At 36.6% G+C, this 27,825-nt stretch overlaps 1 protein-coding gene and 1 long non-coding RNA gene across 2 annotated transcripts; one reads left to right on the forward strand and one right to left on the reverse strand.

Annotated features, from left to right (window-relative positions):
- Nucleotides 1-27,168, reverse strand: RFC3 (replication factor C subunit 3). The gene is made up of 11 exons (XM_026493124.4): nucleotides 27,087-27,168; nucleotides 17,610-17,753; nucleotides 17,272-17,515; nucleotides 14,664-14,801; nucleotides 11,667-11,734; nucleotides 9,875-9,972; nucleotides 6,824-7,005; nucleotides 5,573-5,709; nucleotides 5,385-5,483; nucleotides 1,795-1,864; nucleotides 1-297 (listed from the first exon to the last, which is right to left on the reverse strand). The coding sequence occupies exons 3-11, from the start codon at nucleotides 17,356-17,358 to the stop codon at nucleotides 106-108; spliced, it is 1,071 nt and encodes a 356-aa protein (XP_026348909.1). The 5' UTR covers nucleotides 17,359-17,515; nucleotides 17,610-17,753; nucleotides 27,087-27,168; the 3' UTR covers nucleotides 1-105.
- LOC113251253 (uncharacterized) lies at nucleotides 17,490-27,825 on the forward strand. The gene is made up of 3 exons (XR_003314367.4): nucleotides 17,490-17,681; nucleotides 18,333-18,411; nucleotides 26,164-27,825. It is a non-coding gene; the product is annotated as an uncharacterized LOC113251253 (long non-coding RNA).

Below are 27,825 nucleotides of genomic sequence, written 5' to 3' on the forward strand. Positions count from 1 at the left end.
TTAAGTAAAGTTAGTTTATTTTACCTGCAGCTCTTCCAATATAAACTGAATGTAAATGCTGATACTGAGAAATATTAGGAAGAATTAAGGATAGACGTCAAGATGTCAAAACATCATGCCTTCCAATCCATCCTCCATGAACTTCTTATAAAGTGCCATAAATTTGGCCACGAATGCTTCCAAGTGATAAATGGCTTTGCTACCCAGCTGTAGACGATGTTCATAGTAAGCGGCCATCTGGGCCACTTCCCCTTTCAGTTGTCCATCACAATTATGTAAAAGTTCTGAGAGAAGGCCCTGAAAAAAGACAACTAATAATTAAAAAGTAATCATTAAAAATAAAATTAAAAAAAAAAAGGTGAACAAGCTTTCCAAAATCTTTAATTCTTTTATATGGAATGCCAGTCTTCATCCGAAAACAAAAAATTGTATACCCTTTCTATAATGTAAAAATGTGGTAGTTATAAATCATATTCCAAATGCCAAATTGAGGGATAAGATATTAAGTACAAAGATGCTTACTGCAGCATTATTAGTTATATTAATAATCTGTAGACAACCTGAAATTCCACCAACAGGGTCATATTCAAAAACCTACACTATAGTCCTACAATGAAATTCCATTCATTCACTAGGATAAAATAAATCCATACTGTCATGAAACATCATCCATGCTACACTGTTGAATAAAAAAACACAGTGCAGAACACAGTGAAGTTTTGTGAAACTACACACACACGGCCATATATATGGGCTTATTTCTATGTCACTAGAATAGAGGTCTGTTTAAAGTGCATACTTTTGTGGAAATGGAAGGGTGGACCTTCACTTTTTTCTTTTAAATTTAGTATAATTTGAATTGTTTCATGTAAGTGTTGCCAGGTAATTTTAATAAATACAAACAAAAACCCTGCATTCTCTAACATCCAAGTCAATCAACACAGCTGGCTAGGTAGCTAAAAGACCAAACCTAAAGCTGTGCCTCACAATACCCTACATAGAACAGACTCTACCAACTTCTTTAATGTCATTCTCCATGTGCACTAAACATCACTGTCGGAAATACAGCTGACTCTTAAACAACATGGATTTGAACTGTGAGGGTCCACTTACAAGCGGATTTTTTTCAATAAGTACAGTACTATAAATGCATTTTCCTTATGATTTCCTTAATAAGTTTTCTTTTCTCTAGCTTACTTTATTGTAACAATACAGAATATGATATATACACATAATGTGTTAATCAACTATTTATGTTATCAGTAAGGCCCTTGGTCAAAAGTAGACTGTTAGCAGTTAAATTTGGGGGTAGTTGAAAGTGCTGTGCGGATTTCAACTATGCAGGGGGTCAGGGCCTTAATATCCCCACAAGGTTCAAGGGTACACCTGTACTTGTTCCCATCTATTGACACGGTTCTCTTTTTTTAATCCTCCGAATCTCAGTTTAAACATACCTTCCTCATAGAAGCTGTCGCTGACCTTCCACAGCCCAACTTCCATTACTATCATTTCACCTTGTTACTTCCTTTTAAAACTTACAACATTCTGAAAGCCTTTTGCTTGTTTCCCATTTCACCCACTAAAATATAAATGGTCTGAAAGCAGGCCCTCCCCAGTCTTTAACACTCCCCTAATGGTGTCTGACACACGGAGAGGCTCAATAAATATCTGTTGAATAGAAAGCTGGATAGAAAGAAATGACAGTGTGTCTCAGTACTGCAAAAGCCCTGTGATCACATACCCAAAGTCCAAATTTTATGGTTATAAAGGGTTCAAGATCTGAAATCAGATTACCTTCATTATTATTTCAGGAGGAATACAATGAGTTAGAAGCTCATAAAGTCTTCCACGAACTTCAAGGAGCCTACAAAAAACAAGATAATTAATATTTTATACTGAAAATAAGACATAATTTTTTCAAGTACCTACTGTGCTGTCTTACTTTATGAGTTAAACAATCCAATACAGACAGTTTCTTAAATGGCTTATCATACTTAAGAGAGACATTTAAGCTTTTCCTAATTTCAGTTCATTTTCCCAAAAATGTTCAGAACTTTTAGTCAGACATTTATATTCAGACATCTAGAAAATGGTCATGAAAAGATTAAACAATCACTAATTATACAAGTAAGAAAAGAGAATATAAGCATGATATATGATATATGTTACTATCTCAACTGCTAAGTAAAAAAGCAGTGTGGTAGGGAAACAAAGCTGTCCTGTCACAGAAAGGGCAGTGCAAGAGGTCATAGGTTAAGCACAGAATCAGGCAGCCGAAATTAATATGAACATTCCAACCTCTGAGCTCTTAATTCTAGGCTCTTCTTATAATAGTTTCAGAAATGAAAAGTATAAAGGAGGGAAATATACATATGACATTTTAAAACAGGAAGAAAAAAGTGACAAGTAAAATTTAAATACACATAAAACAATTATCTTTATCTCTTTACATATACTTAGTACCTAAACAGAAAATACTGTTCTGAATCTTTACTAAAATAATATCACAGATGTTCCATATTTCAGATCAGTCAGAGAAGTGATTCGTCAAAGACTTCTTAAAAGTGGAAGTTCAGATCCTTGTCCAGGGACTCTAAGAGTAGGAAGCTGTACCACAATAAAAGTAAATAAAGTGAAAAAAGAAACTAGCATCTTTTGAGCCCCTGCTATGTGCAAGACACTGTAACAAATAATTTAACTTAGTCCTCACACTAGCTCTGAGTGGGTGTATTATCTCCATTTTTTTAGATGAAAAGACTAAGGCTCAGATAGTTTAAGTAACCTCACAAAGCTGACTACAGCAAAACCATGATTTAAGAATAGATCTGCCTTCCTTTCAAATCCATACCCTTCCAATGTCTGTCAAAGCATTTATTTAACCCCTTCCTCTATAAGAGGCTCACTACAGTATGCTATTGAGACCTCACAACACCACTCCTTTAATTAAGAGTTCAGAGAGGTTAAGCATCCATTAAAACTCATGTAGTTAAGGCAGAATTTTAATTCAAGTCTGACTCCAAAGCCCTTGATCCTTCTTGGCCATGGTAGTAGATCTCATTTTAAAAAAACAAAAACAAAACAAAAACCCTGATTATTAAAAAGTAAGAAACAGACACAAATGACAGATGGTATGAAATTATTTTAACAATTATGCATATAGTTTATTTCTGAAGAGTTAAATAAGGATATATTTCCCCCTACAAGTGTGCCATAACTACGCTGTGTTCACCTCATGCATGTTACATCCATCTCGGCTTAGTCTGAGTTCATTTCTAATATGACTTAGCTTCTTTAAAATTAACATATTCTACATTTTCTATGTTTGTGTCATTATTTCTTGGGGATTGCAAGTGATAAAGAGTGCAAATTCTTCTGTCAGAAAAACATGGTATTATAGAACTCTCTGATTCTTAACCGAATATCTGTGAATAAGCAACAATCTCCCAAAACAGCAGTTCTCTTACCTACAAAATAAAGATGATATAAAACTTTTCTTCCTAGGACTGTTCTACAACTTAAATGAGATACCACAGTGTAAGAACCAACATACTAATTGCTCGCTAAATATTAGCTGTTATCCAAACTAGAAAATTATGACTCCTAAAACAAATCAGACAAGAATCAAGACTAAGGGGTCAAAAACAATAAACAGTCATTTGGTAATGTGTGAGCCAACAATCAGAATGACACCAGCTCTCCCAGTATTTCCAGTCAACTTGGAAGCTTTCTGGAATTGAAATTTCTTTTTATGTAACACAATGGAATTAATTCCCACAACTGTTAGTTTCCATAGGAAATAACAGCACCTCTTCTTAAACAAATTTGAGTCTCCCAAACTTGTGTGGAAAATTGGAAGAAGAGGTAGCAGCAAAGTCTTAAAAATACAACTAGCAATTGTCAAATATTACAACATCTTATACTGAACTCTCTTAAAATTAGGAAAGTTCTACTACTACCACCAAATTTTCTTCTTTAAAATCAAAAATCAAGAAAGTCATCTTCAATGTGGAAATATTTTACAAAAGTAAAAGGCTCCTAAAACAGGCTGTTTGAATTTTCTCTCTTTAAAGCTGAGATTACTTCACAGCTTATCAACATTTTACAAAACGGAATGCACACTTTTTCCTAAAGTAAGGTTTCTTTTCTGAAGAGATTACTTATAACGTTTGGCACTTCTTAAAAACTATTAAATTCTTCAATTAAAATAATTGAATTATAGGAATTCAAAGCAAACCCTCATGAAATACTAAGTACCCATTATGTGTGATTATCCACCTCCACTAATCTACATAGGAGCCAAGGAGTTTATGTTATAATCCTTTTGAAGCATCTTCATAAAAACTAGAATTCATCAGATATATCATCCAAAAGGAGGAACATGGTGTATTTTTCTCACGATTATTTTCATATGAACCAAGAAGCTTAAACTTCAGTGGTTGAACTCAGTCCAGTCTATTTCCTAAAGCGATCAACTATCTTCTCTTAACTCCAAAGATGGTTTCTCAGTTCTAACAGGCAGTAAGTAAGAGTAAGAGACTGCACATCAATGAGCCTTAAAAATCTCCAGGCTTCCCAAAGGTAGTGGGCCTTAAGACAGTCACTCTTGATTTGGAGAAGAGCAGATTGCCCTTCTCAATCAAAGCTATCTTAAACCAAACAATTAGTGGTTGAAGTATTTCCAGTATGGTCCACTACTGAATAAGAGACCCACAGAAATAAATGTAAACAACTGTTCAGCAAATACGACACAAAATACTTCCTAAATACTGGTGGTGTATACATAGTATTGTTCTTAACAGAGCTTATCATCATACATAAGCAGTTTTCTAGTTCTCAAACCATTATCACACAATCTTACTCTTCACAACCAAGGCCCAAATATTCCTAGCAGGGTAACAGCAACAGTATCTTCATTACATAAACGAAAATGTTCAAACTCTAAGATGAAGTTACCTGAAGAATTTTAGCTAAAAATCAGTAAAAGTCTGATTCATAAGCTGGTGTCTTTCTAGGATATGATGCTTCAATTACAAAGTATTATTTTTTTCAATATTAGATAACTAGGCACATTATGTTACATACTAAGTCATCTGAGAGTCTGAAAAGAAAACTAAAACTTCCAAGATTTGTTTTAATTTACGTATAAATTCCATATTTACCTGTCAATAGCTTAATAAAAGCCACGATACTACATAACAGCTATTCTGAACCACTACATTTCTAAAATTAAATCATATCTTTTCTTTGAAAGTTTAGTATTCAGATACAAGATTTATTGTAATTCTAAATGGCATATTGGTAGTATAAAACAGCTAATCCAAAACTCAGATCATCTGTGCTATTTTCATGTTGAAACTTTTATGGTCATCTTTGATACTATTTACCTTTGTGGAGTCTGCTGACTGACAATAGCATTGGCGGTCTCCCTGAGATACACCTCCCAATCTGTTTCAGGGATTTCTTGATCTGAAGTAAAAGGATATCTACATGATAAAAAGAGTACACAATAAATTAAATGGAAGGGTGCTTGTGTCCCAAAATGTTTCCTGCAGTAACTGCCCCTTTCACTCACTGTTGTACTCTGCAGGCTTCACACATAAGTAGGGCTTTTCGGAGATTCCTGCAGGACTTCTCTGCAAGTCTCTGAGCCAGCTGTGAAGGAAGATTCAGACCTTCCTTCTTGCACACAGTAGACAACACATGACAAATCTACAAACAAAACATTATTAACAAAATTGGGCAATCTGTCAAACAGCACATGGATGCAATTCTGTTGATAACATCTTTATAGAACCTTGTTATTTTATTTTTGTCATTTCCTACCCTATCTCACATGTTCCTCTAAGCAGAAAACCAGGTGTCTAATCTAGCTGTCAGGAAGGGGCAGCAACTGGCTCTGCAACCAAAGATCTGGCTTAAATTCCTAGCCTGCCAGCTACCCTGGGGGACTGTGAGAAGGACACACAGGGCCTCAGGTCTTTTACAAGGACACCACTCACAGGGCTGCCAAGTAGAGCTGCACAGGCTGAATTCTGCATGACTCAGGGGTATTATTTGTATGCACTAAGATGCCAACGGTGCCCATAAGAGTGGTGTAACCTGGTAGCCCTGCCTTTTTAACTTTATTAAGTTTTTACTATATCAAACTATTTTTAACCATATAAAAATGTTTATAAGTGAAACATTTAAAAAGGTAATTTAATACTTTGCAACCAACACAAGGTCACAGTCACCTACTATACCTACTTTACATAAAATCACCCAAAATCTATTAATAGTAGGAAAGCTGCTTATTTTGAGAAATTCGCATTTTTATTTATAAGTATTAAAAATGATAAAGGAAAAAAAACATGTACTATGTTGTTTCAGACTAATTTTGGTCCCCTAACTAGGAACTAGATATTCTCACATTAATCTCCTTGCGAAATCTAGATCCTCCAACCTCAAGTCTTTTCCAAAGCCAAATAAATCAGCTTGAGGTAGAAGACACTAAAATAACTAACCCTTGCCTAGTTTAGTAAAATTCATGATACCTACTTGTTTAAGGTAAAAAATGACTTAAAGAGAACTTCCTAAATACTGATAGCATATACACAATATTATTATTAACAGAACTTACCATCACACTTTCTATATAATGTTATCTGGCATTTACTACTCTATATATTGGTTTATTTATCCACTAACAGTTAGCATCCAGGTCATAGATGTTCCTGAATTACTAATACACTTCACCATGTTTTTACAAAACAAACATGACAAGGATGTACACACAGTACTCACAGAATCTGAAATAATTTCTGAAAAGTTTCACTTGACTTACATCTTCGATGCTGGGAGCAGGCACACGAACTGCCAGGCACCTACTACGAATAGGTGGTATCACTTTAGATGTAGAATTGCAACACAAGATCAATCTGCAAGTGGACATATACTTTTCCATGGTTCTACGCAAGGCATGTTGAGCATCTTTGGTGAGTTTGTCAACCTCTGTCAATAATACCACTAGTCAAGGAGAAACAAAACCAACTTTAACTTGAATATCTCTTTCTCTTCCTCCTTATTATTTAGAGAGAAATCTTAAATAATAAGTTTGATATACTACTCTTTCCTTTGGCAAGGACATATAAAAGTCACAGGTATGGTGAGAATAATTTTATTTTTATTTTTAAAAATTCCAATCAAACAAACCTAAGAAACATTAGGCTAAATGAAGTTAAAGAGGTTACTTTTTTGTAGAACTTACTAGAGGTTTTATTATATTTATATGAACTAAAAATCACCAAGACAGGGAAATACTGTGCTGTATTTCCCCAAAATACTTTATCGCGGGAGCACCTTCCTGTGGAACAACTTCAATCTTATCATTCCTAGAAATAATCTTTGGAAAACACTGATGAAAGAGACATAGTCAATAAGAAATAAAGACATCTGGTAAAGTACACAGTAAGATTTCACCCGGCCATAACAAAGGATCAGCTTTAAGGTGTTTTAGGAATAATATGTAGGTAAGAACTGAATCCAACTATTGTATTTTTCTTTTCCTTTTTAAAAAAGATTTTATTTATTTGAGACAGAGAGAGGGAGAGAGCGCGCACACACAAGGAGGGGGAGGGGCAGAGGGAGACGGAGACTCCCCACTGAGCAGGGAGCCCCACGAAGGGCTCAATCCATCCCAGGACCCTGGGATCATGACCTGAGCCGAAGGCAGACGCTCAAGCAACTGAGACACCCAGGCGCCCCTGTATTTTTCATCATATTAAGTTATTTCTAGAAAATGGTAGTGGTAGCAGTGTAGATCTGAATCTCCCCCATAAAAACAGAGATTCCAAAACCAAAGACTCATCGATAACATTTATATCAAAACAAAGTGACAGGTTTTATCTAAAAACCCCAAATATGAGCAAGTGAGAACAAGAAACTATGTGTGGAAGAAGTGGCGGGGATGTACGAGGTTTTTACAGCCTTTACTACAGAACCCCAAATCGCCCACAAGAGCACACTGTAAAGTATAATGGGTCAATCTGAGAACAGTACCTACAGGGTTCCATTTCTGGGTTAGAGCAAAGGAACCTGGATGCAAAAGGTTTGAAAGAGCAGTAAACTAAAAATAACAAAATGAAACTCCCTCCCAAGACAATCCTTCACAATGAGGAGAAATTCTGGAGATAGAAATCCAAATGGAACAGAACAGGGAAAATAGAAATAAAGAGACTGATCTCCAAATCTAACAAAGATAGCACTTAACAAAGTACTGTAAACCAACTGATATAAAAATAACTTCTTCGTAGGCAGAAAACAGCATCATATTTAAAAATTTAACACATCATGACCAAGTGAGCTTTACTCTAGAAATACAAAGCAGTTTCACTAGAAGACCCAATATAACCTAAGATACCAATAGAGCTAAGAAAAATCTTAAAACACTCAAAATATGAACTGATGCTTACTTTCTTATTATGATCAAATAGATACACCTCAGGCCAAAATCCAAGAACTAAATAACTAAATGGGGAAACTCTAAGGCTCTCCTTCCAGAGTCATGACAAGGACGTCCACTACCTTTAGCACTATTAAACACTGTATTGGAGGTGTTGGCAAACATAATTAGGTTAAAGAAAGTATTTAAAGCCATACAAACTGGAAAGAAGAGGAAAAATTATCTCTATTCACAGATGATATAAATATATATATATATATATATATATATATATATATATATATATATCCAAAAAGTCAAAAGAATCAAAAGGCTATTACAAACAACAGAAGCATGTAATAACATAGTAAGACATAAAGTTAAGATACAAACATCAATAGCTGTCACATATGTACACAACAGTTAGAAAATGTAAGATAGTACTCCATTTATAGTAGCAAAAAATAAAGATAAGGGGCACCTGGGTGGCCCAGTCAGCTAAGCAGCCAACTCTTGATTTCGGTTCAGGTCATGATCTCAGGGTCATAGGACTAAGCCCTGAGAACAGGCTCCATACTGAGGCTCCAAACTCATCAGGGAGTCTGCTTGGAGATTCTCTCCCTCTGTCCCACCCCACACTCTCGCTTTTCTCTCTCAAATAAATAAAGAAATAAAAAAATTAGATATACGTAAACTTATTCTGAAATACAGTGAACTAAGGAGGAAAGATAAGAAATAGGCTGAAATATGCACAGGCAATTCATAAAACAGTAAAATAAGCAATGAACAAAAGAAAAAATTATCACACTAACTAAAGAAAAAACAAACACAAACTATTTTCTCCACTCAAACTGACAAAGATTAAAAAAATTAACCGCAGTGGTGATAAATATCAGAGAATGGTACTTCCAAATACTCCTGGTGGTAGGATAAGTCTACCTTTCAGATGAAGAATTTGACAAAATATATCAAAAGCATTAAATGCTGGCATATTCATCATCACAAGATCTTCTATGAGAATGTACACATATATATGCATAATAAAAAATACTGGAAGGTAATGACAAAAATGTTAACAGTAATTGTCTCTGGACAGCAAAATTATAGATTATTTTCTTCTAAAAATTTGATAATGAACATATAACTTTGGTCCTAGAACAGTTATTTTTAAATCATGTTATTTCTTTGTTTTTTCATTATTCATCTAGTTCTAAAATAACAAATAGGTGACACAAATAGTTCTCTTTCCACCAAAATTCAACTCCATTAGCCTATACACTGTCATGAGCACAAAGATCATGCCTCTCTTATTCACTTTTATATCCAAAAATAAGGGAGCATGTTTGGCACAGAACAGGAGGTTAATACGTATTTGCTAAATAGATGGAATTCATGTTTCCTACTACATTTTCTCTTACTCACTGCGTACAATTTCAGGGTCTGCCTTAAACATACCTTTAAAATCTCTTTGAGAGTTTGTTTCAAGTTGCTGTGATTGTGCCACTGTTTTCAACATCTCCTGAATTACTACCCGGTCACTATTTCCAGCATCACTACACAAAACAAAAATAATGGCAAATATAGATGTAAGTATTTAGAAAATATTATGCCCTTATTCTTATGAAGATCTTATTAAAATTTTAATCAAAATTATTCACACCTAATTACAGTCACAAAATTTTCAAAGTGAAATATTTTAGGGGTCATTAAAATACAATATTCTAATATTCAATTACAATTTGGTAAGTATCCCTGAAAACAGTAGACATGTTCTCATATTAAATTTACTGTAACTTAAAAAGAGCAATAACTAATCCTTAAGTTTCTTAATTATCTGTAGTTACTCAAAATGTAAAAATAAGTCTGAAACAGAAATTTAATCTCCATCCCCCAAATAATAAAGGTCTGAGAGAGAACAAGCCTAGACAAGTCTGTTCCCAACACTAGCATGGAGCTCATTCAGGGTCTTAGCAAGATGATGGGATAAGCAAATGGAATTTAACATAGAACCCTGTGGGCTGTTGACTTATTATAAGCATTATCTATCATTTATACTAACATTATTGCTTTGGCACTTAAGTCATGCAACTCACAAACCAACATAAGTCACCTAGTTAATTTAGGCTGTCAATTTCAAACACCTGAAAAACAAATCAGCTCAATCTCTAACTGACTATTCTTGCTACAGAGGAACTCACAATGAGAAACAGGGCAAAGCAATCGCTTTAGTTTATTTTCCCGAACGGCCATCAAATCTTTCTCAATTCACTATTAGATCAATACACCTTGAGTATCTCTTTTATGATCATTTACTAGTCAAGAATCCAAAACATTTCCCTTCTGTCTACCGAATTAACACTTCTAATTTTCTGATAAGACCCTTTCCCACCAATCTTAGTTCTCTTAATTTTTTGGACATACCTGGGGAAAATAATAACACCTATCTGTTAGGGTTGTTTTGAGGACTAAATATAATCCATGTAAAGCTTCTCACACAGTGCCTGCTACTGAATACACATTAGCTTATAACTATATTCTTCCTGATCCACTCAGTCTTGAAATGGATGTTCATCCTCATCTCTGTTCCACTGCCCAAAAAGGTTGCCTTTGCCTGAAGATGTCCTTGATTCTGTACTCCTTAAAGAACATTATCAGGCCCCAGACAACCCTGAAGCTTTACCCAACTTTGTTCCCAATACAATCGCTTCTACACTATTAAGCAGTACTGCATGAGTTTTCAATGTGCCTCCCCACAGGATGCTCATCTTATTTAGTCATGATAAATAATATAGACATTGGTTGTTGGACTATTATAACACACTCTAATCAAGAAATTGAAACAAAGGAGTGGCAAAAAAAAAAGATCTGATAACCCAAATTCACATTCTGAAATATTCACTCCAGACATTACAAACTTTTTAGACACACTTTACTTTGCTCATCAGTTCTGAATTAGTCAATATAACAATTAATAATTTAATGATTTAAATTTAATGATTATGAAATGTACTCTGTATAAAACACTAAACTCTCTAGAGCAAGAAAATTTAATTATTAAAATTATTTGACTCAGAGATCAAAAAGAAAAGGAGAAGTGGAAAGGTTCTAGGTTCCCTATTTCACACTGAGCAGCTTTACTTTTATTTGTGTATATATTGTGCTTCCATACATGATTCTATTTCAAGAATGGGTTCTACTCTTTAAAAAAAAAAAAAAAAAAGTCTTAATTTCTATATAGTAGCCTTACCTGGGATTAACTTCAAGGTGATAATTACTTGCAATGGTGCTAATTTCAATTTTCTTTTTAGATGGAGTCTGTGGACAAAGAAAATAGATGATTTTAATGTTTATTTAGTGGCCATTTCTCCTCTTTTTCTGTATTTGTTTTTTAAAAATAAACAATTTATACTTTATAAAAAAATTTTAGATAACCACCAATATTTTAACTTCATTAATCCCATTCTTTATGTGCAAATAAACGTGTTTCTACATAAACTGGGGCATATCACACACCCTGTTTTTATTATGATTACTTTTTCCCTCTACCTCTAGAAATCTACAAACCATTCCATTATGAGAAGAACATCACTGTAAACAGTCTGCATATGTCCACTCACAGACTTTACCATAACACACATATGTATATTTATATATAAATGTATTTTTATATATTTTATATATCTCTATAGAGTGTCAGTGTTTCCTGTAAAAAAGTCATAGAAAAAGAGGCAATCCTATCTATTTCTGTTTTACTTTTCCTAGTTAACAATACATCTAGGCAATTACCCTCCGATATTGATATAGGGTAGTTGCATATCGACCTATAACTTGGATGTCCCGAAGTCAGTCATACCGATGGGCATTTTGTTTCTTGCTTTTTGACATATCAAACAATCCCACAATTAACATCCTTCTACATATGTCTAACGCACTGACTTCATTTCTATGTAACAGATTCCCAATAAAGGATTTGCTGGATGAACAGGATTTGTTTTTTTGAAGTTTTATGTGTGTGTGTGTGTGTGTGTGTACAAGTATAACCAGCCTGTTTTCAAAAAAACAAAAAACAAAACCACAAAAACCTAACAATTCAGTTTTCAACTGGCAACAAATACTCTTCCCCAACATTCCCCTTCTGCAGGTTTTATATAATGTCCTCAATTTCTGCCGATTTTATAACTGACTCACTGCTTCTCTTCAACTATCACAAATGTCAAACATCTTTACATATGTTTATTGGTCGCTTATATTTCTCTCTTGAGACTCTTTCATTCAGTTTTCTACCAGGTTATTTGTTTTTCCATTTTCAATTTGTAAAATCTTTTATCTAACACATTCCTTTCAAATATTTTTTGACAATCTCTTATTTTTCTGATTTTACATACGCTATCTTCTGTCATACAAACTTGTAATTTCACATATATACAAGCACATATTTTTTTTCCTGTCACTTCCATGTTTTTATTAAAAGGTATTAAAAAAAAAAGGTATTCCTGACCACAGGCTGTTCATTTAATCTAAGAAATTCAGTATTTTTTTTTTAAGATTTTATTTATTTATTTGACAGAGAGACAGCCAGTGAGAGAGGGAACACAAGCAGGGGGAGTGGGAGAGGAAGAAGCAGGCTCCCAGCGGAGGAGCCTGATGTGGGGCTCGATCCCAGCATGCCAGGATCACGCCCTGAGCCAAAGGCAGACGCTTAACGATTGCGCTACCCAGGCGCCCCAGAAATTCAGTATTTCATTTTAACAGTTAAGGCTTTAATTCACATGGAATTCACCTTTATAAATTATGAATCATAGGTATTCAACTTTATTTTCTTCAGGGTAGATAACTAGGTATGCTGGCACATCTTGCTGACTCGTGCTTTTAATACTGATTTGAAATAGCTACCATCAGATTTTGGGGCTCTTTAATAAGTTCCACTGATTGAATTCCCTATTCCCAAGCCAATATAATATTGTTTTGATTACAGTAGCCTTACAATACGATTTAATACCTCTTAACACAAGTCCCACTTCACAAATCTTTTTCATGATTACTTTAGCTAGTCTCAGAAATGTATTCTTCCATATGTACTTTAAGATGATTTCAAACAACTAAAAAAACGTTGGATTTTAATTGTAATTTCATTGAAATTTATCCTGTAACTTGTGTAGAACAAATATTTTAAAGTATTAAGCCTCTGAGAACTTGCTGCATCTTTGCATTTGATCAGCTCTTGTTTTTTGTCCTTTTATAAAATACTAGTTTTCTTCCCACAAATTTCACACTTGTTAAATTTGTCCCTGCATACTTTTTAAGAATTCCGACCAGGGTGTGCCACCGGCACCTCAAACTCAATGTGTCTAAATATAAGCTCATCAACATTAGCCTAAAATCCATTTGTCTTCCTAAAGATTCTATTAATAGTACTACTTACCATCCAGTCACTCAACATACATTTTTTCAGTGCCTAATATGTACAAGATGCTACACCAGAGCCTACAAAGGATATAAAAATGAATAGGACATGTTCCCTACATAACTTCAAACCCAATCTTGTCAAAAAAAAAAAAAAAAAAGCATGAAAAACTATAATCAAGTAAGTACTCTACCACTACTCTTACCAAACAAAGTAAGTACTCAAAAAACTATAAACTATAGGGATGGTAGAAGGAAAAATTAATTCTAAAGGGATTGGGGGGGCACAATGAGAGGAGGTATTTCAGCTAAATCTTAGACACAGTCTATAAGGAGAATATGAAAATGCACTGCATGGTATAAGACTGGAAAGCTCAGCCAAGGGCAGGATCGCAGGAATTCTCTGAACATCCCAGAGCTTCATGCCTCCTTTTCTTATCAGTCAGCTGCCCAATCTCCACCAAGTTGCCTGATTCCATATTCAAAATTTTTCTCAAAATCATTCCCTTTCCAAACCCACTACTGCTCTCAGAACAATGAATTCTAGAGACCTGAGTTCCAGTTCCAGCTGAGGTACTGATTCACTAGATAATCTAAAAAGAATTCCACCACCTACATTTTACCCAAAATTTCCTGTTACTTTTTCTCTCTAACTTAACTGACTCTGATCTGGCTTTCATAGTTAGGTCTATACATCAGCTCTCAATCCTGTGTACCTGGGTTATCTTTGAAATTCTTAAACACACATTGGGCAACAATGGCTGGGGCCACAAGAATCTGTATGATGAGGACTGAAAATCCTTGCTATAAATATTCAGAGGCCTCAAAGTAAAATGCTTACTGTGATGGTCTGATGTTCAATTCTTAATTTTTCCACTCCAACACCATAAAGTTCACGTAGAATACACATAATTCTTGTCTTTTTTCCGGCACCTGATGGTCCATACACTAAGAGGTGAGGAAAATCACCACACTGCACCTGGAAAAAAAGGAGGCATTTTCCCTGGTCAAACAACTACTCTAGGTAGAATTAAACTACTTTTTAGGTATCAAATAGTTTGTGTCTCCACCTCTGAGGTGGAGATATTTAAAAATATATATATGTATGAGTGTATATATACAAAGACTTTTTAAAATTAACTGAAATGTTGATTATTCCTCTGGCATTAATTTTATATAATTATATACCAGCATAGTACATGCAGGATACAACACCATGTCCTAGAAAACATAAACTTCCAAACTAAGTCTGTTAAAATCTCTTAGAGAACTTCTTAAAATAAAAGACTGGACTCCACCCATGAGATTATGATTCAATAACTCTGAGACTGATGCCTGTCTTAGTTTGGGCTTTCTATAGTCCCTCTGATAAGAATTGAGTGTATCTGGTTTATTTGAGGTAAAGGAAAATTTTGTAGGGGAATAGGGAAGCAAAGCAAGGTCAGAAAGGCAGCCAATGAGTGTATTATCTGCTTAAATAGCACTCTGGGCATCTGGGGTTTAATTCTGCTGGAGATACTCTTGAAGTCAGTGTGAAAAAAACACCACAGTGTTAACCCATCCAAGAGTTGGGGAAGCTGGAGTATGATATACTATTTCTCATCAGTCCTTTGATGAAGCTTGCTTGGGAAAGTGGTTGGGATTAAGGGAGGGCATTAATTCTCAGGTATTTCAAGTCTGCTTAGGGATGTCAGCAAAAGAAAGTCTTCAGGAAGCGCAGATCCAGGAAGCTGGAAGTCAGTCTGTGTGTGCTTGCAAGTTAAGAGCAATAGGAGGAGTAGGGCACTGACAGTACCGCAAAAGACTACAAGACTGTGTGCATTTAAAAAGCTTCCCAGGTGACTTTGATATCAGTCAGGTTTGGAAATGAGTGCTGTGAAGGGTATAAAAATGATGAAAACACAAACCATGACTTCAACAGTATAAAATCTTGTGGAGCAAAAGCTTCTACATAAGCATTACAGAAAAAAATGAAATAAGTACCTTAATAGAAGTGATGATTGCAATAAATTTTAATACTTTGTAAACTGATCTCTGGCACTGAAAAAAAAAGTTTCAAGAAAAGGAACTATTCACCCCAAACAGTGCATGGAAAATAGCAGGTGCTTCACAAATACTTGTTGCCTCTGCTCTATAAACTCAATCTAGCCAAAAGAAAGGGTATGCTTTAAAGATTTCATAGTTTCATTAAACAGTTGATTCAACAGTAAAATGGGTGAATATTTCTTAAAAAGCAAATCTATTACACACAAATTTTGTCCAAAATATTTACCCCAAATTTTGTACAACAAAAAGATGGCCATAGAATATAAAATGTATCCTATGGCTAAGGAAATCAAAGTGAAAGGTATTCTGAGAAAACACAATTTGTCTAAACATGAAGTAGATAGCTGTAATAGATTTATTTTAAATTAGTATAGCTGGAATACCATTAAAAAAGAAAAAAGCCCTCAATCTCACAACATTATCAATTCTTCTAATGATTTTCATATAATGCTGGAGTTTTTTTTTTTTTTTCTCATTAAAAAAAAAAAAAAAAAAACTTAGCAGATAGTACCTGTAACTCTGAAAGGAGATGGGTATTGAAGAAACTGAGAGCTGAGCAAAACACTTTCATTAGCGTATGGTGCTATTAGATTCTTAAAAGGACTGGATAAATAGCTTCCACAGACACTAGATTTTTCTCAAGACCCTTCTTCCCTCTACATTTCCTGAAAGATTCAGTTTGCTTTTCAGAAAACATTGCCATTACACTTTTACCAACTACAACACGAAAATACACATCAGGTTGAAGAAAAAAATAAATCTTCCATAAGAAATTAAAATCAGGGACGACCTAATACAACCTATTTTAGAATTAGAAATGACCTCCAAAATTAGTAAATACCTTCCTTTTTGTAAGTAAGGGCAATGACACCAAGAAATTTTAAGTAAACCTGTTAAAAAATAAAGTCAGATGATGTCACTTCTCTACTACTCAAAGCCTTCCAATGGCTCCCTACCTCACCCTATAAGGATTTACTGAATCTGCACCTCCCCGTCCCGCCGCACACCCCCACCCCATTTTCTACCACTCTTCCCCAGGCCCACTATTATCCAGCTACAGGGCGTTCTTGAGGTTCCCAGAACAGGCCGGGCACACTCCTGCCTCAAGAAACCTGCACTTGCTGTTCTCTTTACCTGTTCTACTCTTCCCTCATATTTCTCTACTGAAGGCTTTCTCACTTAGGGTCTGAGCTCAGAGGACAGTTGTCTGGGAGGCCTCACATGTTTACCAACACTACCCCCGCCCCCGCACACTCTTTCCCCCTTCCCTGCTTCATTTTTCACCACAGCACTCACCACCTTCCGAAGAGGGTTGGCGATGCGCCACTCCCTAGGGGCGCGAAACTCCGGAGCTGGGGGCCTACACCTCTCCCCACTCTCCCCGCCCTGTCCCGTCGACTCACCAGGTTGCGCAGCTGGGCCGCCTGCTCCTTGTGATAGTCCAGCCGTCCCAAGGAGCAGGGCCGGTATTTGTCCACCCAGAGGCTCATGCCAGCTCGAATTCCCGGGGTCAGACGCTTGAAAGTCCCGCGCGCGGGCGCTCTCTCCGTCCGGACGCTGAGACGAGTTCTCCCGCGAATTCCAAATCTCGTGACGTCACTACCGGCCGGGTCACGTAAGCGACTTTCGGTCTAAAGACTACGGAAGCTGGATGGGGACAATATTCGCCGCAATGTTGGTGCACCCCCCCCCCTTACTCATTGATGTTCATTGTTTATGTAATCATTTTTGTTGTTCTTACCGTCTATGACAGTCCAGAGATTACTAAACAAAATTGGAAATTTGGCTCTGATACTCCGGGCTTCAAATGCAGGTACCTCAAAGAAGACAAGTTCCTTGATTAATTTCCTTCATTCATTCATTCACTCATTCGTTCTGCAGAAACCTGTAAAATATCTCCGGTGTTGAGCTCTGTTTTTGGCACTAGAATATATACGACTTGAGCATTTCTCACTGGGCAGGTTCTCAATAAAGCTTTTTAAAATAAATTGCTTCAGAGGGGCGGGGGTGGGGGAATGGGATAGGCTGGTGATGGGTAGTAAGGAGGGCTCGTATTGCATGGTGCACTGGGTGTTATACACAACTAATGAATCATCGGACTTTACATCAGAAACCAGGGATGTACTGTATGGTGACTAATATAATAAAAAAACATTAAAATAAAAAAAATAAAAAAATAAAAAAAAGACGACGACTGCTTCCTCCAGCAGCTGTTTTGCTGCAAGGGATTCAAAGACAAACCCTGATTTTCAACTTTTCTTTCTCACTTGTCTGTATGCTCGTATTTTCCTACATTTTTCTTAACCGATGTAATTTATTTTTGAAATAAGGAAAATAAATAGTTCCCCTTTTTGTCATAAAGAAATAAAATTAAAGCATTCTGAGAAATTGTTTAAAAACTGAAAAAACATTGCTAAAAATAAAATCTAATCTTCACTATCTTTCCTTACTTCCATTCTTCAAGAGTCACTGGGTTGAAAGCAAGAGAATCAAAAGGTCATGAAAAACTACAGAAATGTTGCCTGTAGGAGAGACGATACGAGGTTAGTATGCTATCCTAAGCCATAATGTTGTAACACCCTTCTGATTAAAATAAGAATAATGTGAAACCCTTGGGAAAATATTCTGCACATCAGGCCTTTATAAAACTTGAATTGTGCCCCTCAAAATGCACCTCTCAAATGCACTTTTCTAGTTGTACATAAAATTAATTCCTTATTTAAGTTATGGTCTTATTTTACATATTGCTCAGAAGGCTGTCATTGGACCTCAAGTTCTTACGGGACAGGCATTGATTTCAAAATATGTTTTATGACCTATCAGAGTACCCCCTTCCATTCTTTTATTAAACAAGAATTTATTGTGCTCTCTGAGTCATCATATTTACTGAGTTATTCCTATGGGCAAGATAATATTGAGCACAATCAACAACACCAAGAACTATAAGATATAGTCCTTATTCTCAAGAAACTTTCTGAAACAACCCTGGGAGGCTTCTACCTCAGGACCTTTGCACTTCTATTTACTCTTCCTGGACCACTTTTGTCCAGGTGTCAATAGAGCTGGGTCCCTCACTTCTTTCAGGGTGTTTGCTTAAAGTCATCTCTTCAATGAGGCCTCCCTAGCCCTATTTAATACTACAAAACCTTCCACAAAATGTTTGAAATTAGAAGGTAAAGGAAATCGGAAGCAAAGGTATTGAATTGTCATCTATGTGGGTAATGGAATCCTGAAAAAGATAATAATGGAAATAATTATTCAGAGAAAGAAAGTGAACCAGGTGCTAAATCAATAAATTTACAATAACCCTGAGCATGACAGACAACTTCTACTACTGTAAAAGGTAGTAGAAAGCAGAGTCTGAAGATATGTAGACATGTGTTTCAAAGTTACCAGAAGGTCTAAGGAAGGAGAAATGGTGTGGAGGGGACAACAATACATAAGAAAGACCATAGCTCAACTAGGGTTGTCAGAGTCCACAAATAAAAATAAAGGAAGCCTAGTTAAAGTTGAATTTCAGGTAACATTTTAGTATTACTAAATATTACTGCAAATAATATTTAGTATTACTAAATATTACTGTAAGCATTGCATGGACATACTTATACAAAAAATATTCATTGTTTTTCTGAAATTACAATCTAATTGGGTGTCCTGCATTTTTTCTGGCAATCCTACTCCAGACTCTTGAATATATGGGAAGTGAGAGATGGCTACAGAGGAAAATAGGATCCTCAGGGGAGAGTCAGAAAATGAAAAAAGGTGTTCAGAGAAGTGGTTATGCATATTAAGCAGTGGCCGGCAAACAATAGCTCCAATCACTCGATGACTCAGTTTCTTCAGCCCTAAAATGGGGTTGATGAAACCTGCTTTACATAGTTCATTCGAGGATTAAGTAAGGTAATGTAAGCAGCAACCACATAGAAGGTATTCAATAATTAGTGGTTAGGTTTTATTGAGAAAAGACATATTCATGGTGATACAGGATGAGGGGGCATGAATACAGAGATGGTTAAGAACACACCAAGGCTAAATTTGCACTGAACTCATCCAAACAAAAACGATAAAGCTATCATCTTGTACCTGTAACCCACTGCTAGACAGAATCAACCTAAACTTCTAAAGACCCTCAAGCTCAAGGATTGATCTGCTCCTAACCCTTGGCAGTTTATCCCAATGCACCTCTCTGGGGCAAACCTATAATCGGTTCTTGACAGAATCAGGAGAAAGGTCTTTCCATAGGCTGGATCTAATTTGGCTTCTTTAAAGAGAAGTAACAAAGCAGATCTCACGAGTCACGATCTCAAGAGGCCTAGAGACTAGTCAAAGAGTGTGTGTAATTTTACTTCCTCTAAAAATATATTATCACTTTGTCTTCACAAAACATTTGTGAGTTTTCTCTTTCATATGTCTGAGAAGATTTGGACCTTCCTTTTCAGAGAACACACCCAACAAATTTTGCTGCATCCTTGCTTCTATTTTAAAGTGAGGGAGTGTTCTTGTCCTTTTTTCTTATAATTTATTCTTTGAAATTGTCAGCGATAGTGTCCAGTTATAATTCTGTTTCTCCGTTTGGGGAAGGGCCAATGGGCAGATCCCTCTCTGCACTTTAGAAATAGCATTGAATAGTATGCTGGAAAGAATTTTGAGCAGAGGTTTCTCACAGGAACTTCACATAATGTCATATTTTTTGTGGCAATAATACGAAATTTATCTTTCTAAAATAAGTAAGTATAGATTTTGCTGCAAATAACTTAAGAACAATAGCTTAAAACTCCCAGCAAGAGAGAGGAGAGGTAAGATGCATTTTAAAATTGTGGCAGAGCCCATGCTCTGTGTTCACCAAATCTCCTGATTTTCCTGGGTACACGGGTGATTTTTCAAGCTTCCTCTGTAGTTAGTAGAATCACGTGACTCAATAGGACTCTGTAACATCCCCATCCAAACAAAAGTCAGAGCAAAAGATTCAGATCTGTGCTGGGTGAAAGGGACCTGAGGGTCGAGGCAGCTGATTCCATGTAGTGCTTTTATATTTCATCTGACAAGTATTGTTTCTTATGTTTTTATACACATTCATATCTGTGTATCTACAATCTATATCAAGATATAGAATATTTCCACCACCCTAAAAATCTCTCTCATGCCCTTTCCCATTCAATATATCCCCCAGAGTAGCCACAATTCTAAATTCCATTATCATATATTATTTTCTCTGTTCTTAATCTTCATATAAATGAAATCATATAGTACTTTTTCTTTTGTGCTTGGGTTTTTTGCTCATCATAGATCTGCAAAAGTCATCCATTCGTTATATGTAGTAATAGGTCATTCGTCTTTTATTGCTGTGTAGGATTCCATTGTATCAATATCAGGACAGGCTTCATGGGAATGTCATGTGAGCAGTGCCACATAGCCTCCTGTTTGCTTTAATGCTCTGCTGTTGACATCTTGAAATTCTTAATCATTTCTTAGCCAAGCACCTGCATTTTTATATTGCATTCTAAAATTGCCCTTAAATTGTGTAACCAGACCTGATCACTACAACTCATTATTTGTTGTATTGTTGATGGACATTTGGGGTGTTTCCATGTTTTGTCTAGTAAGAATAATTTCATTGAAAATTCTTTATATATATATATAAATATATATATGTGTGTGTGTATATATATGTTTATATACATGTGTGTATATATATGTTTATATATATGTGTGTGTATATATGTATATATATATAAAGTATATGTATATATATGTATATACACATATATGTATATACAAAATATACATATATTATATATATATTTATAAAAATAAAAATGTATATATATATAAAATTCTTTATATATATGTGTGTGTATATATCTTTATATATATATGTGTGTATATATATGTATATATATGTGTATATATATGTATATATATGTATATATATATATATATAAAGATTTTATTTATTCATTTATTTGACAGAGAAAGAGCACAAACAGGGAGAGCAGCAGGCAGAAGGAGTGGGAGAAGCAGGCCCCCCACGGAGCGGGGAACCCGATGTGGGGCTCGATCCCAGGACCCTGGGACCATGACCTGAGCTGAAGGAAGATGCTTAACCAACTGAGCCACCCAGGCTTCCTAAGATGCATTTTTTTCCTCCATGTGGAAATTCAGTTACACCAGAACTATTTTTTTCAAAGATTTATTTATTTATTTTAAAAAGAAAGGGGGGAGGGGCAGTGAGAGGGAGAATATCAAGCAGACTTTACACTGAGCATGGAGCCTGACCTGGGGCTCCATCTCATGACACTGAGATCATGACCTGAGCTGAAATCAAGAGCTGCATGCCTAATGGACTGAGCCACCCAGGTGCTCCACACGAGCACTATTTATTGAAAAGAACTTTCTTCACTCTAGGATCACCTTGTCATAAACCAGGTGACCATGTACGTGTGTATTTGTTTCTGAACTCCATATTCTGTTCCATTGGTCTATTTTCCTATCCAGGCACAGATACCACACTGCTTTGATTACTATAGTTTTATAATAGGTCTTGTTTCTGGTAATTGGACTCTTTTTGTTCTTACCCAAGGTTGCCTTTGATAGTTATTGTCTTCTACATTTTCATATACATTTTAGAATCAGCTTGTCAATTTTGCAAAAAAAATCTTGGTTAGGATTCTTTTGGGGATTGTTAGTTACAAGCATTTAACTATATTTGAACATTGTAGATTTCATCTTCTTGGTCTTGGAAATCATAAAATATATTTTTCCCCCTGAGCACATTACAAACCTGTCACCCATTTACTCAAGCCTTTATGTATGCGGCAAAAATTGCAAAAGCGAAAAAGCACTTTTTTCTGCATGATTTTACTGTGATATATATTTAACACCTCTTCAGTTGCCCTTGCTACCTTCTTGAAAGGTAATATATTAAAACTGAAAATGGTCACTCATAGATGTTAAAAGGGAGAATTTATTTTACATGAAATGGCATCAGAAACCAATTACAAATTTAAAAACACAAAATGTGATTAAATGTCTGATATGAAAAGAAGAAAGGGCCTTTAGTCCTTTGAGGTTCTGTGGCTCTTGTCACTGATATTACTTCATCTTGATGTTTCAAAAATGATCAATCTGTAGCCTCTGAGAGAGGGGCCTTGAAAACAGGAGATACCATTGTGAGGCAGAGCAAGTGGATATTCCAGGATCTCAGCGCCGGAAAGCTCCAGGCAACAGCAACAGACACACTTGGGAAATGAGTGCTTTAGGCTAGAGCAGAAGGACAACTGTCTCCAGAAGATGAAATTAATATCTGATGGGCTCACACATACTGAAATGAGGATTACACATATGCAAGAGAATTTGGGGGTAAGTTAGCAATAGGTACATTAAAAACTAAGCCAAAGAGAAAACAAGACAGTCACTAACAGCAAGAAACATAAACATTATGTAAAAGGATATATAGTGTCTAAGAAAGAAAATGTGATAACATTATACCTCGTGGCTGAACTATAAATAACACATACAGAATCAAAATAACATAAAGACCACATGTTTACCTCACCAGAAATGATGCTATAAATTCACTGGGGAGTGTTTGAGAAGAGACTGGTGTAAGAGAGATCAGACCTCATTTTCCATAGTAGGAAATCAATGGCTATCTTTTCAAAATCAAGAAAAGCAGGATAAGTATGTTATCAAGAAATCTGGAGTTATTACTAATACACACACACACACACACACACACAGACACACTAAAAGAGTTGAAAGTGGGTTTTTTTGGAAGCAGAAATCAATTGGTGGGGCAGAGACCAGGGATAAGGGATGCCACATTTCATACCAACCTTTGTGGACCTTTTGACTTTTCTTACTATGTCCTTCAATAAAAATTGAGTAAATAACACAATGATTAATACAAAGTAAGCCCAAAGAATATACTGACCTCTACTGCCACACATATTAAATTGTTTATTTCAATACTAGCTTTAAAGGGGATTTCTAGGGGCACCTGTGTGGCTCAGTCAGTTAAGCATACGACTCTTGATTTTGGCTCAGGTCATGATCTCAGGGTTGTGAGATCAAGTCCTGCATGAGGTTCCATGCTCAGTATAGAATCTGCTTGAAATTCTCTCTCCCCCTCTCCCTCTTCCTCTCCCCCTGCCCCCTGGCTCGCGCTTTAAATAAATAAACATATAAATAAATAAGTAAAAATCTAAAAAAAAAAAATTTTTTTTAAGCAGGATTTTTTAGGGAGACCCACCTAAACAGGTCAGTCGGGAAGGGTTTCTTGGGAAGAGTAACACTTAGAATGAAGCTACAGTTGGAATCAGCCAGAAAGGAGGAGAGTGTATTTCAGGATAAAGGACCAAAACTTGCCATAGGCCCTGAATGGGCAAGTTTCATGGCTCCTACTGAAAAACTTGTTGGCCAGAGAGGAGTAAACACGGAAGAGAAAGGCAGAGGAGATATGGTGGGAAAGGCCAATGAAGAAACTGTTTGGTGGCCCTCGTAGCTTTTAATAAGGATTTTTTGGGCTCTATATCCTGAGTTTCCTCTGGTTACCTCCCCAGTCTGTAACCAGATTAAGCTGGTTCTTCCCAAGTGCAACATTCTGCAATTCTAAAACCCTGAGCTGTTTTCCCAGGGATTTTGCTCTGATGGACAGCTCTCCGCTGGGGGCCGTGCGTTGTCCCTGGCGTCTTGTTTCACTCCGGGCAGGTCGCTTTCTCTGGGCCTGAATGGAACTCTCCCGCAAAGCGAAAGGCTGCATGGGGTAACCTCTACGTGCCCTGCAAGCCTGATGTAGCACCTTGCACTCCTCTGTGCTTTTGCCAGAAGGAAGAACACCCAGTTCTTCCAAGTATTCACACTTTTGTGGCAAACTGCTTTTTGACATGATACTTAGCAATTCCTCAACTTCCCATTTCTTGAGATGTTTCTACAAAGTGGGATAACGATATCAGCGGGTGTTGGTTTTTGCAAATGGGATGCAGAGGTGATGATCTAGGATGATCTTGATGTCAGTCTATTACTAAATCACTTCATTGCAACGTTGTTTTCAAAAATATAGCTTGCTTTTTTCTCTTGGAAATTAATCATCATTATATACATTTTTATTAACTAGATAATTTTAGCAACATTCTAAGCTTTTCCTGTAATCACAACAGCTCGTTACCCCGTTTGTTTGATGATTTTTCCGGTTTCCATGTATCATCTGCAGCAGCAGCAGCCTCTTGTCTGGGGCTCCCCTGGCAATGAGGCAATCTCCTCATCAGCCTGATCCACAGGACTCCCACCCAGCAGCATTCCACAGGGGGAAATGGGACATTGTAGGTGGGGAAAAGAAGGGCAGAGCTTTCTCCTATTTGGTTTCTTACTTACGCTACTGCAATGATCAAAGGCTCAGTGGTTACTTTCCTTTTGGGTTACTGTCCTAATGGATGACCCTAATATCTGGCAGCTCAGATCGCTCCAGCTTAGCTCAGTCTTGACAACAGCTCATCACCAACATGAGGTACAACACATTTTAAGCTCCACAACAGCTAGGAATACAGGATGTAGAAAAGGGACTCTGGAAAACATTGTAATTCTTGGAAGCAAGCCAGTGGCATTTGAGTATTTCAAGTATATGGCATTAATGTATTAATGTTAATAGGGTGAGATTTTGTGTCCTGACTGTCACATTGCCCCTTGGGGGAAGACCCCACAGGGCAATGCAGCTCGGTCCTTGAGAGGGGAAAAAGCCTCATTGTGGATCCTCCAGAACCCTGATGCAGGAAATACAAAGCTAGGCTTTATTCAGGCTGAAAAGGATCCTGAACTGGACTCTAGAAGAGCTAGGTTGAGCAAAATTGGTTTACCTTTCAGTTTAAACGTCTGGGGTTTGCTGTGGAGCCTGCTGTCATTAACTGCTCCAGGCTAGTCGAGGTGCAGCTTGCTTTCAGTTTCCCATGGCTTCTGCAGGGCAGAGCTAGCATGAATAATTCAAAAATGGAAATAACCCAGGGCCTCTTTTTAATCCTTTGTTTCAACCTCCTCCTGGAAGGTAGCAACATTTCAATCATTAAGGTTTTGTTCGTTTCCTGCCTCTTGTAGTTCCTCTGTCTGTAGCGATAAACAGTGGCAAGTGAGTTCTACAGCTGTCTCTGTCCCTCTCCTGATGGATGGTAGAGAACAGTGAGCAGCCCACCTCTTGCCAGCACAACAAAGCTTTCCACATGCATGTGGTATATGCTCTCTGTTCTCACGGTCCTACTTTTGATACCTAATCTCCTCGTTGTTCATCTGTTTTATGTATTTTGCAGGATGCCCGGGTGACTCCGTTGGTTTGGCGTCTGCCTTCGGCTGGGATTGTGATCTGGGGTCCTGGGACTGAGTCCTGTGTTGGGCTCCTTGCTCGGTGGGGAACTTGCCTCTCCCTCTGCCTTCCGCTCTCCCTGCTTGTGCTCTCTCTCTCTGACAAATGAATAAATGTTATCTTAAAGAAAAGACAAAAGATTTATTTTGCTGAAAGTTATCTAACCACCTTAAATCTTCTCGAACAGGGCAGAATGTGCATAAATAAATACACAAAACGTTGTTATGTTACGTCAGCCATTTAGAAACAAAACAGCAAACAACTAGAGCAAACACTTGGAAGGGTCAAGAGTGTGGCGAATTTAAATATCTTGGTAATTATCTCTTTCAAAAATGGAACGGAATCACTACTTCTGTTAGGAGGGACTGTTCTTCCGATGCAGAGTTTTTAAGGCCACGGTAGTCTGAAATTTCCTCAAATTGTATCAAATCTTCTCAGAAAACCAGTCATGAGCAGGTCCTGACTAGATCCCCAGGAGACTATGGCTGGAAAAGCCACACTGAAGGAAGTCATTGTTGTTGCACTGTCGCATTGTTTCAGGTTTTGTTTTCTTTTTCTTTTGAAATACACTAATGGTAAAACCAAGGAGAAGGAAAGACTAAGTAGAAAAAGCCAAGAAATTTATAAACGATGGTTTCATCCTACTGTTTTGTACTTAACAGTGTGACTTAAGGGCTAATCTCATTTGTCAAGGAATCTAACTTGTCAAGGAAGAGAATGCTCCAGAAAAAGAACATTTGGTTACATTTTTTACATTAAAAGTTACAAATTATTAGACAAAGGGCATTTCAGAAAGTTGCAGACCTTAAGTTCCTATTACATGCAGGGTTGTATGACTTTAATCTTCAGGGAACCAGGGAAGTTTCTTACCTTTTCTTATCCTCTATGTTCAGAATGCTCCTTTTTGGTTATTTTCTTTAAGGAAGCAGATGTACAATGTGTGCTTCGGGCAGAAATAGAGCCTCTTGCTTTGAGATGTTGCTGAGTCATTTTGACCTTGGTAAATGTTAAAGTGTGGCTTCCCTGGGAGCCCAGGAGCAGAGTCCACAAACATTAAAAGTTGAAAATTTCCTTTAACAGTTCCCAGTTGTTCTTAGATGTCATAGTTAAGAAAAGAGCATGAAATATGCAATACCTATGTATTCTGTATCCACACCTTAGCTTTCATTTGAAAGATTTAATTTTTTTATTCCTCTTGGGGCTGCCATGCTATCATTTTAAAAAGCCCTAGGCATAGTGCCATTAACAAAAACAGAGAGATAGGAAGAGGACAGCCTAGATGATTCAAAACATGTGAAATGTAAACCTAAATGCAGCTATTTTGACTGTAAGATGTTACCAAGAGTTTAGAGAGGTCATAAGTCTGTTATTTATTCTCTTCTCAAGATTTCTACACTTTATTAAGAATTTAGAGATTCATCACAGGGGATGCGCAGGGGGTTAAGCGTCTGCCTTTGGCTCAGATCATGATCCCAGGGTCCTGGGATCCAGCCCTGCACTGGGCTCTCTGCTCAGCAGGGGAGTCTGCTTCTCCCTCTCCCTCTGCCTGCCACTCCCCCTGCTTGTGCTCTCTCTCTCTCAAATAAATAAAATCTTTAAAAAGAAAAAA

The sequence above is a fragment of the Ursus arctos genome, unplaced genomic scaffold (assembly GCF_023065955.2).
Source record: "Ursus arctos isolate Adak ecotype North America unplaced genomic scaffold, UrsArc2.0 scaffold_10, whole genome shotgun sequence".
Classification (NCBI taxonomy): Eukaryota; Metazoa; Chordata; class Mammalia; order Carnivora; family Ursidae; genus Ursus; species Ursus arctos.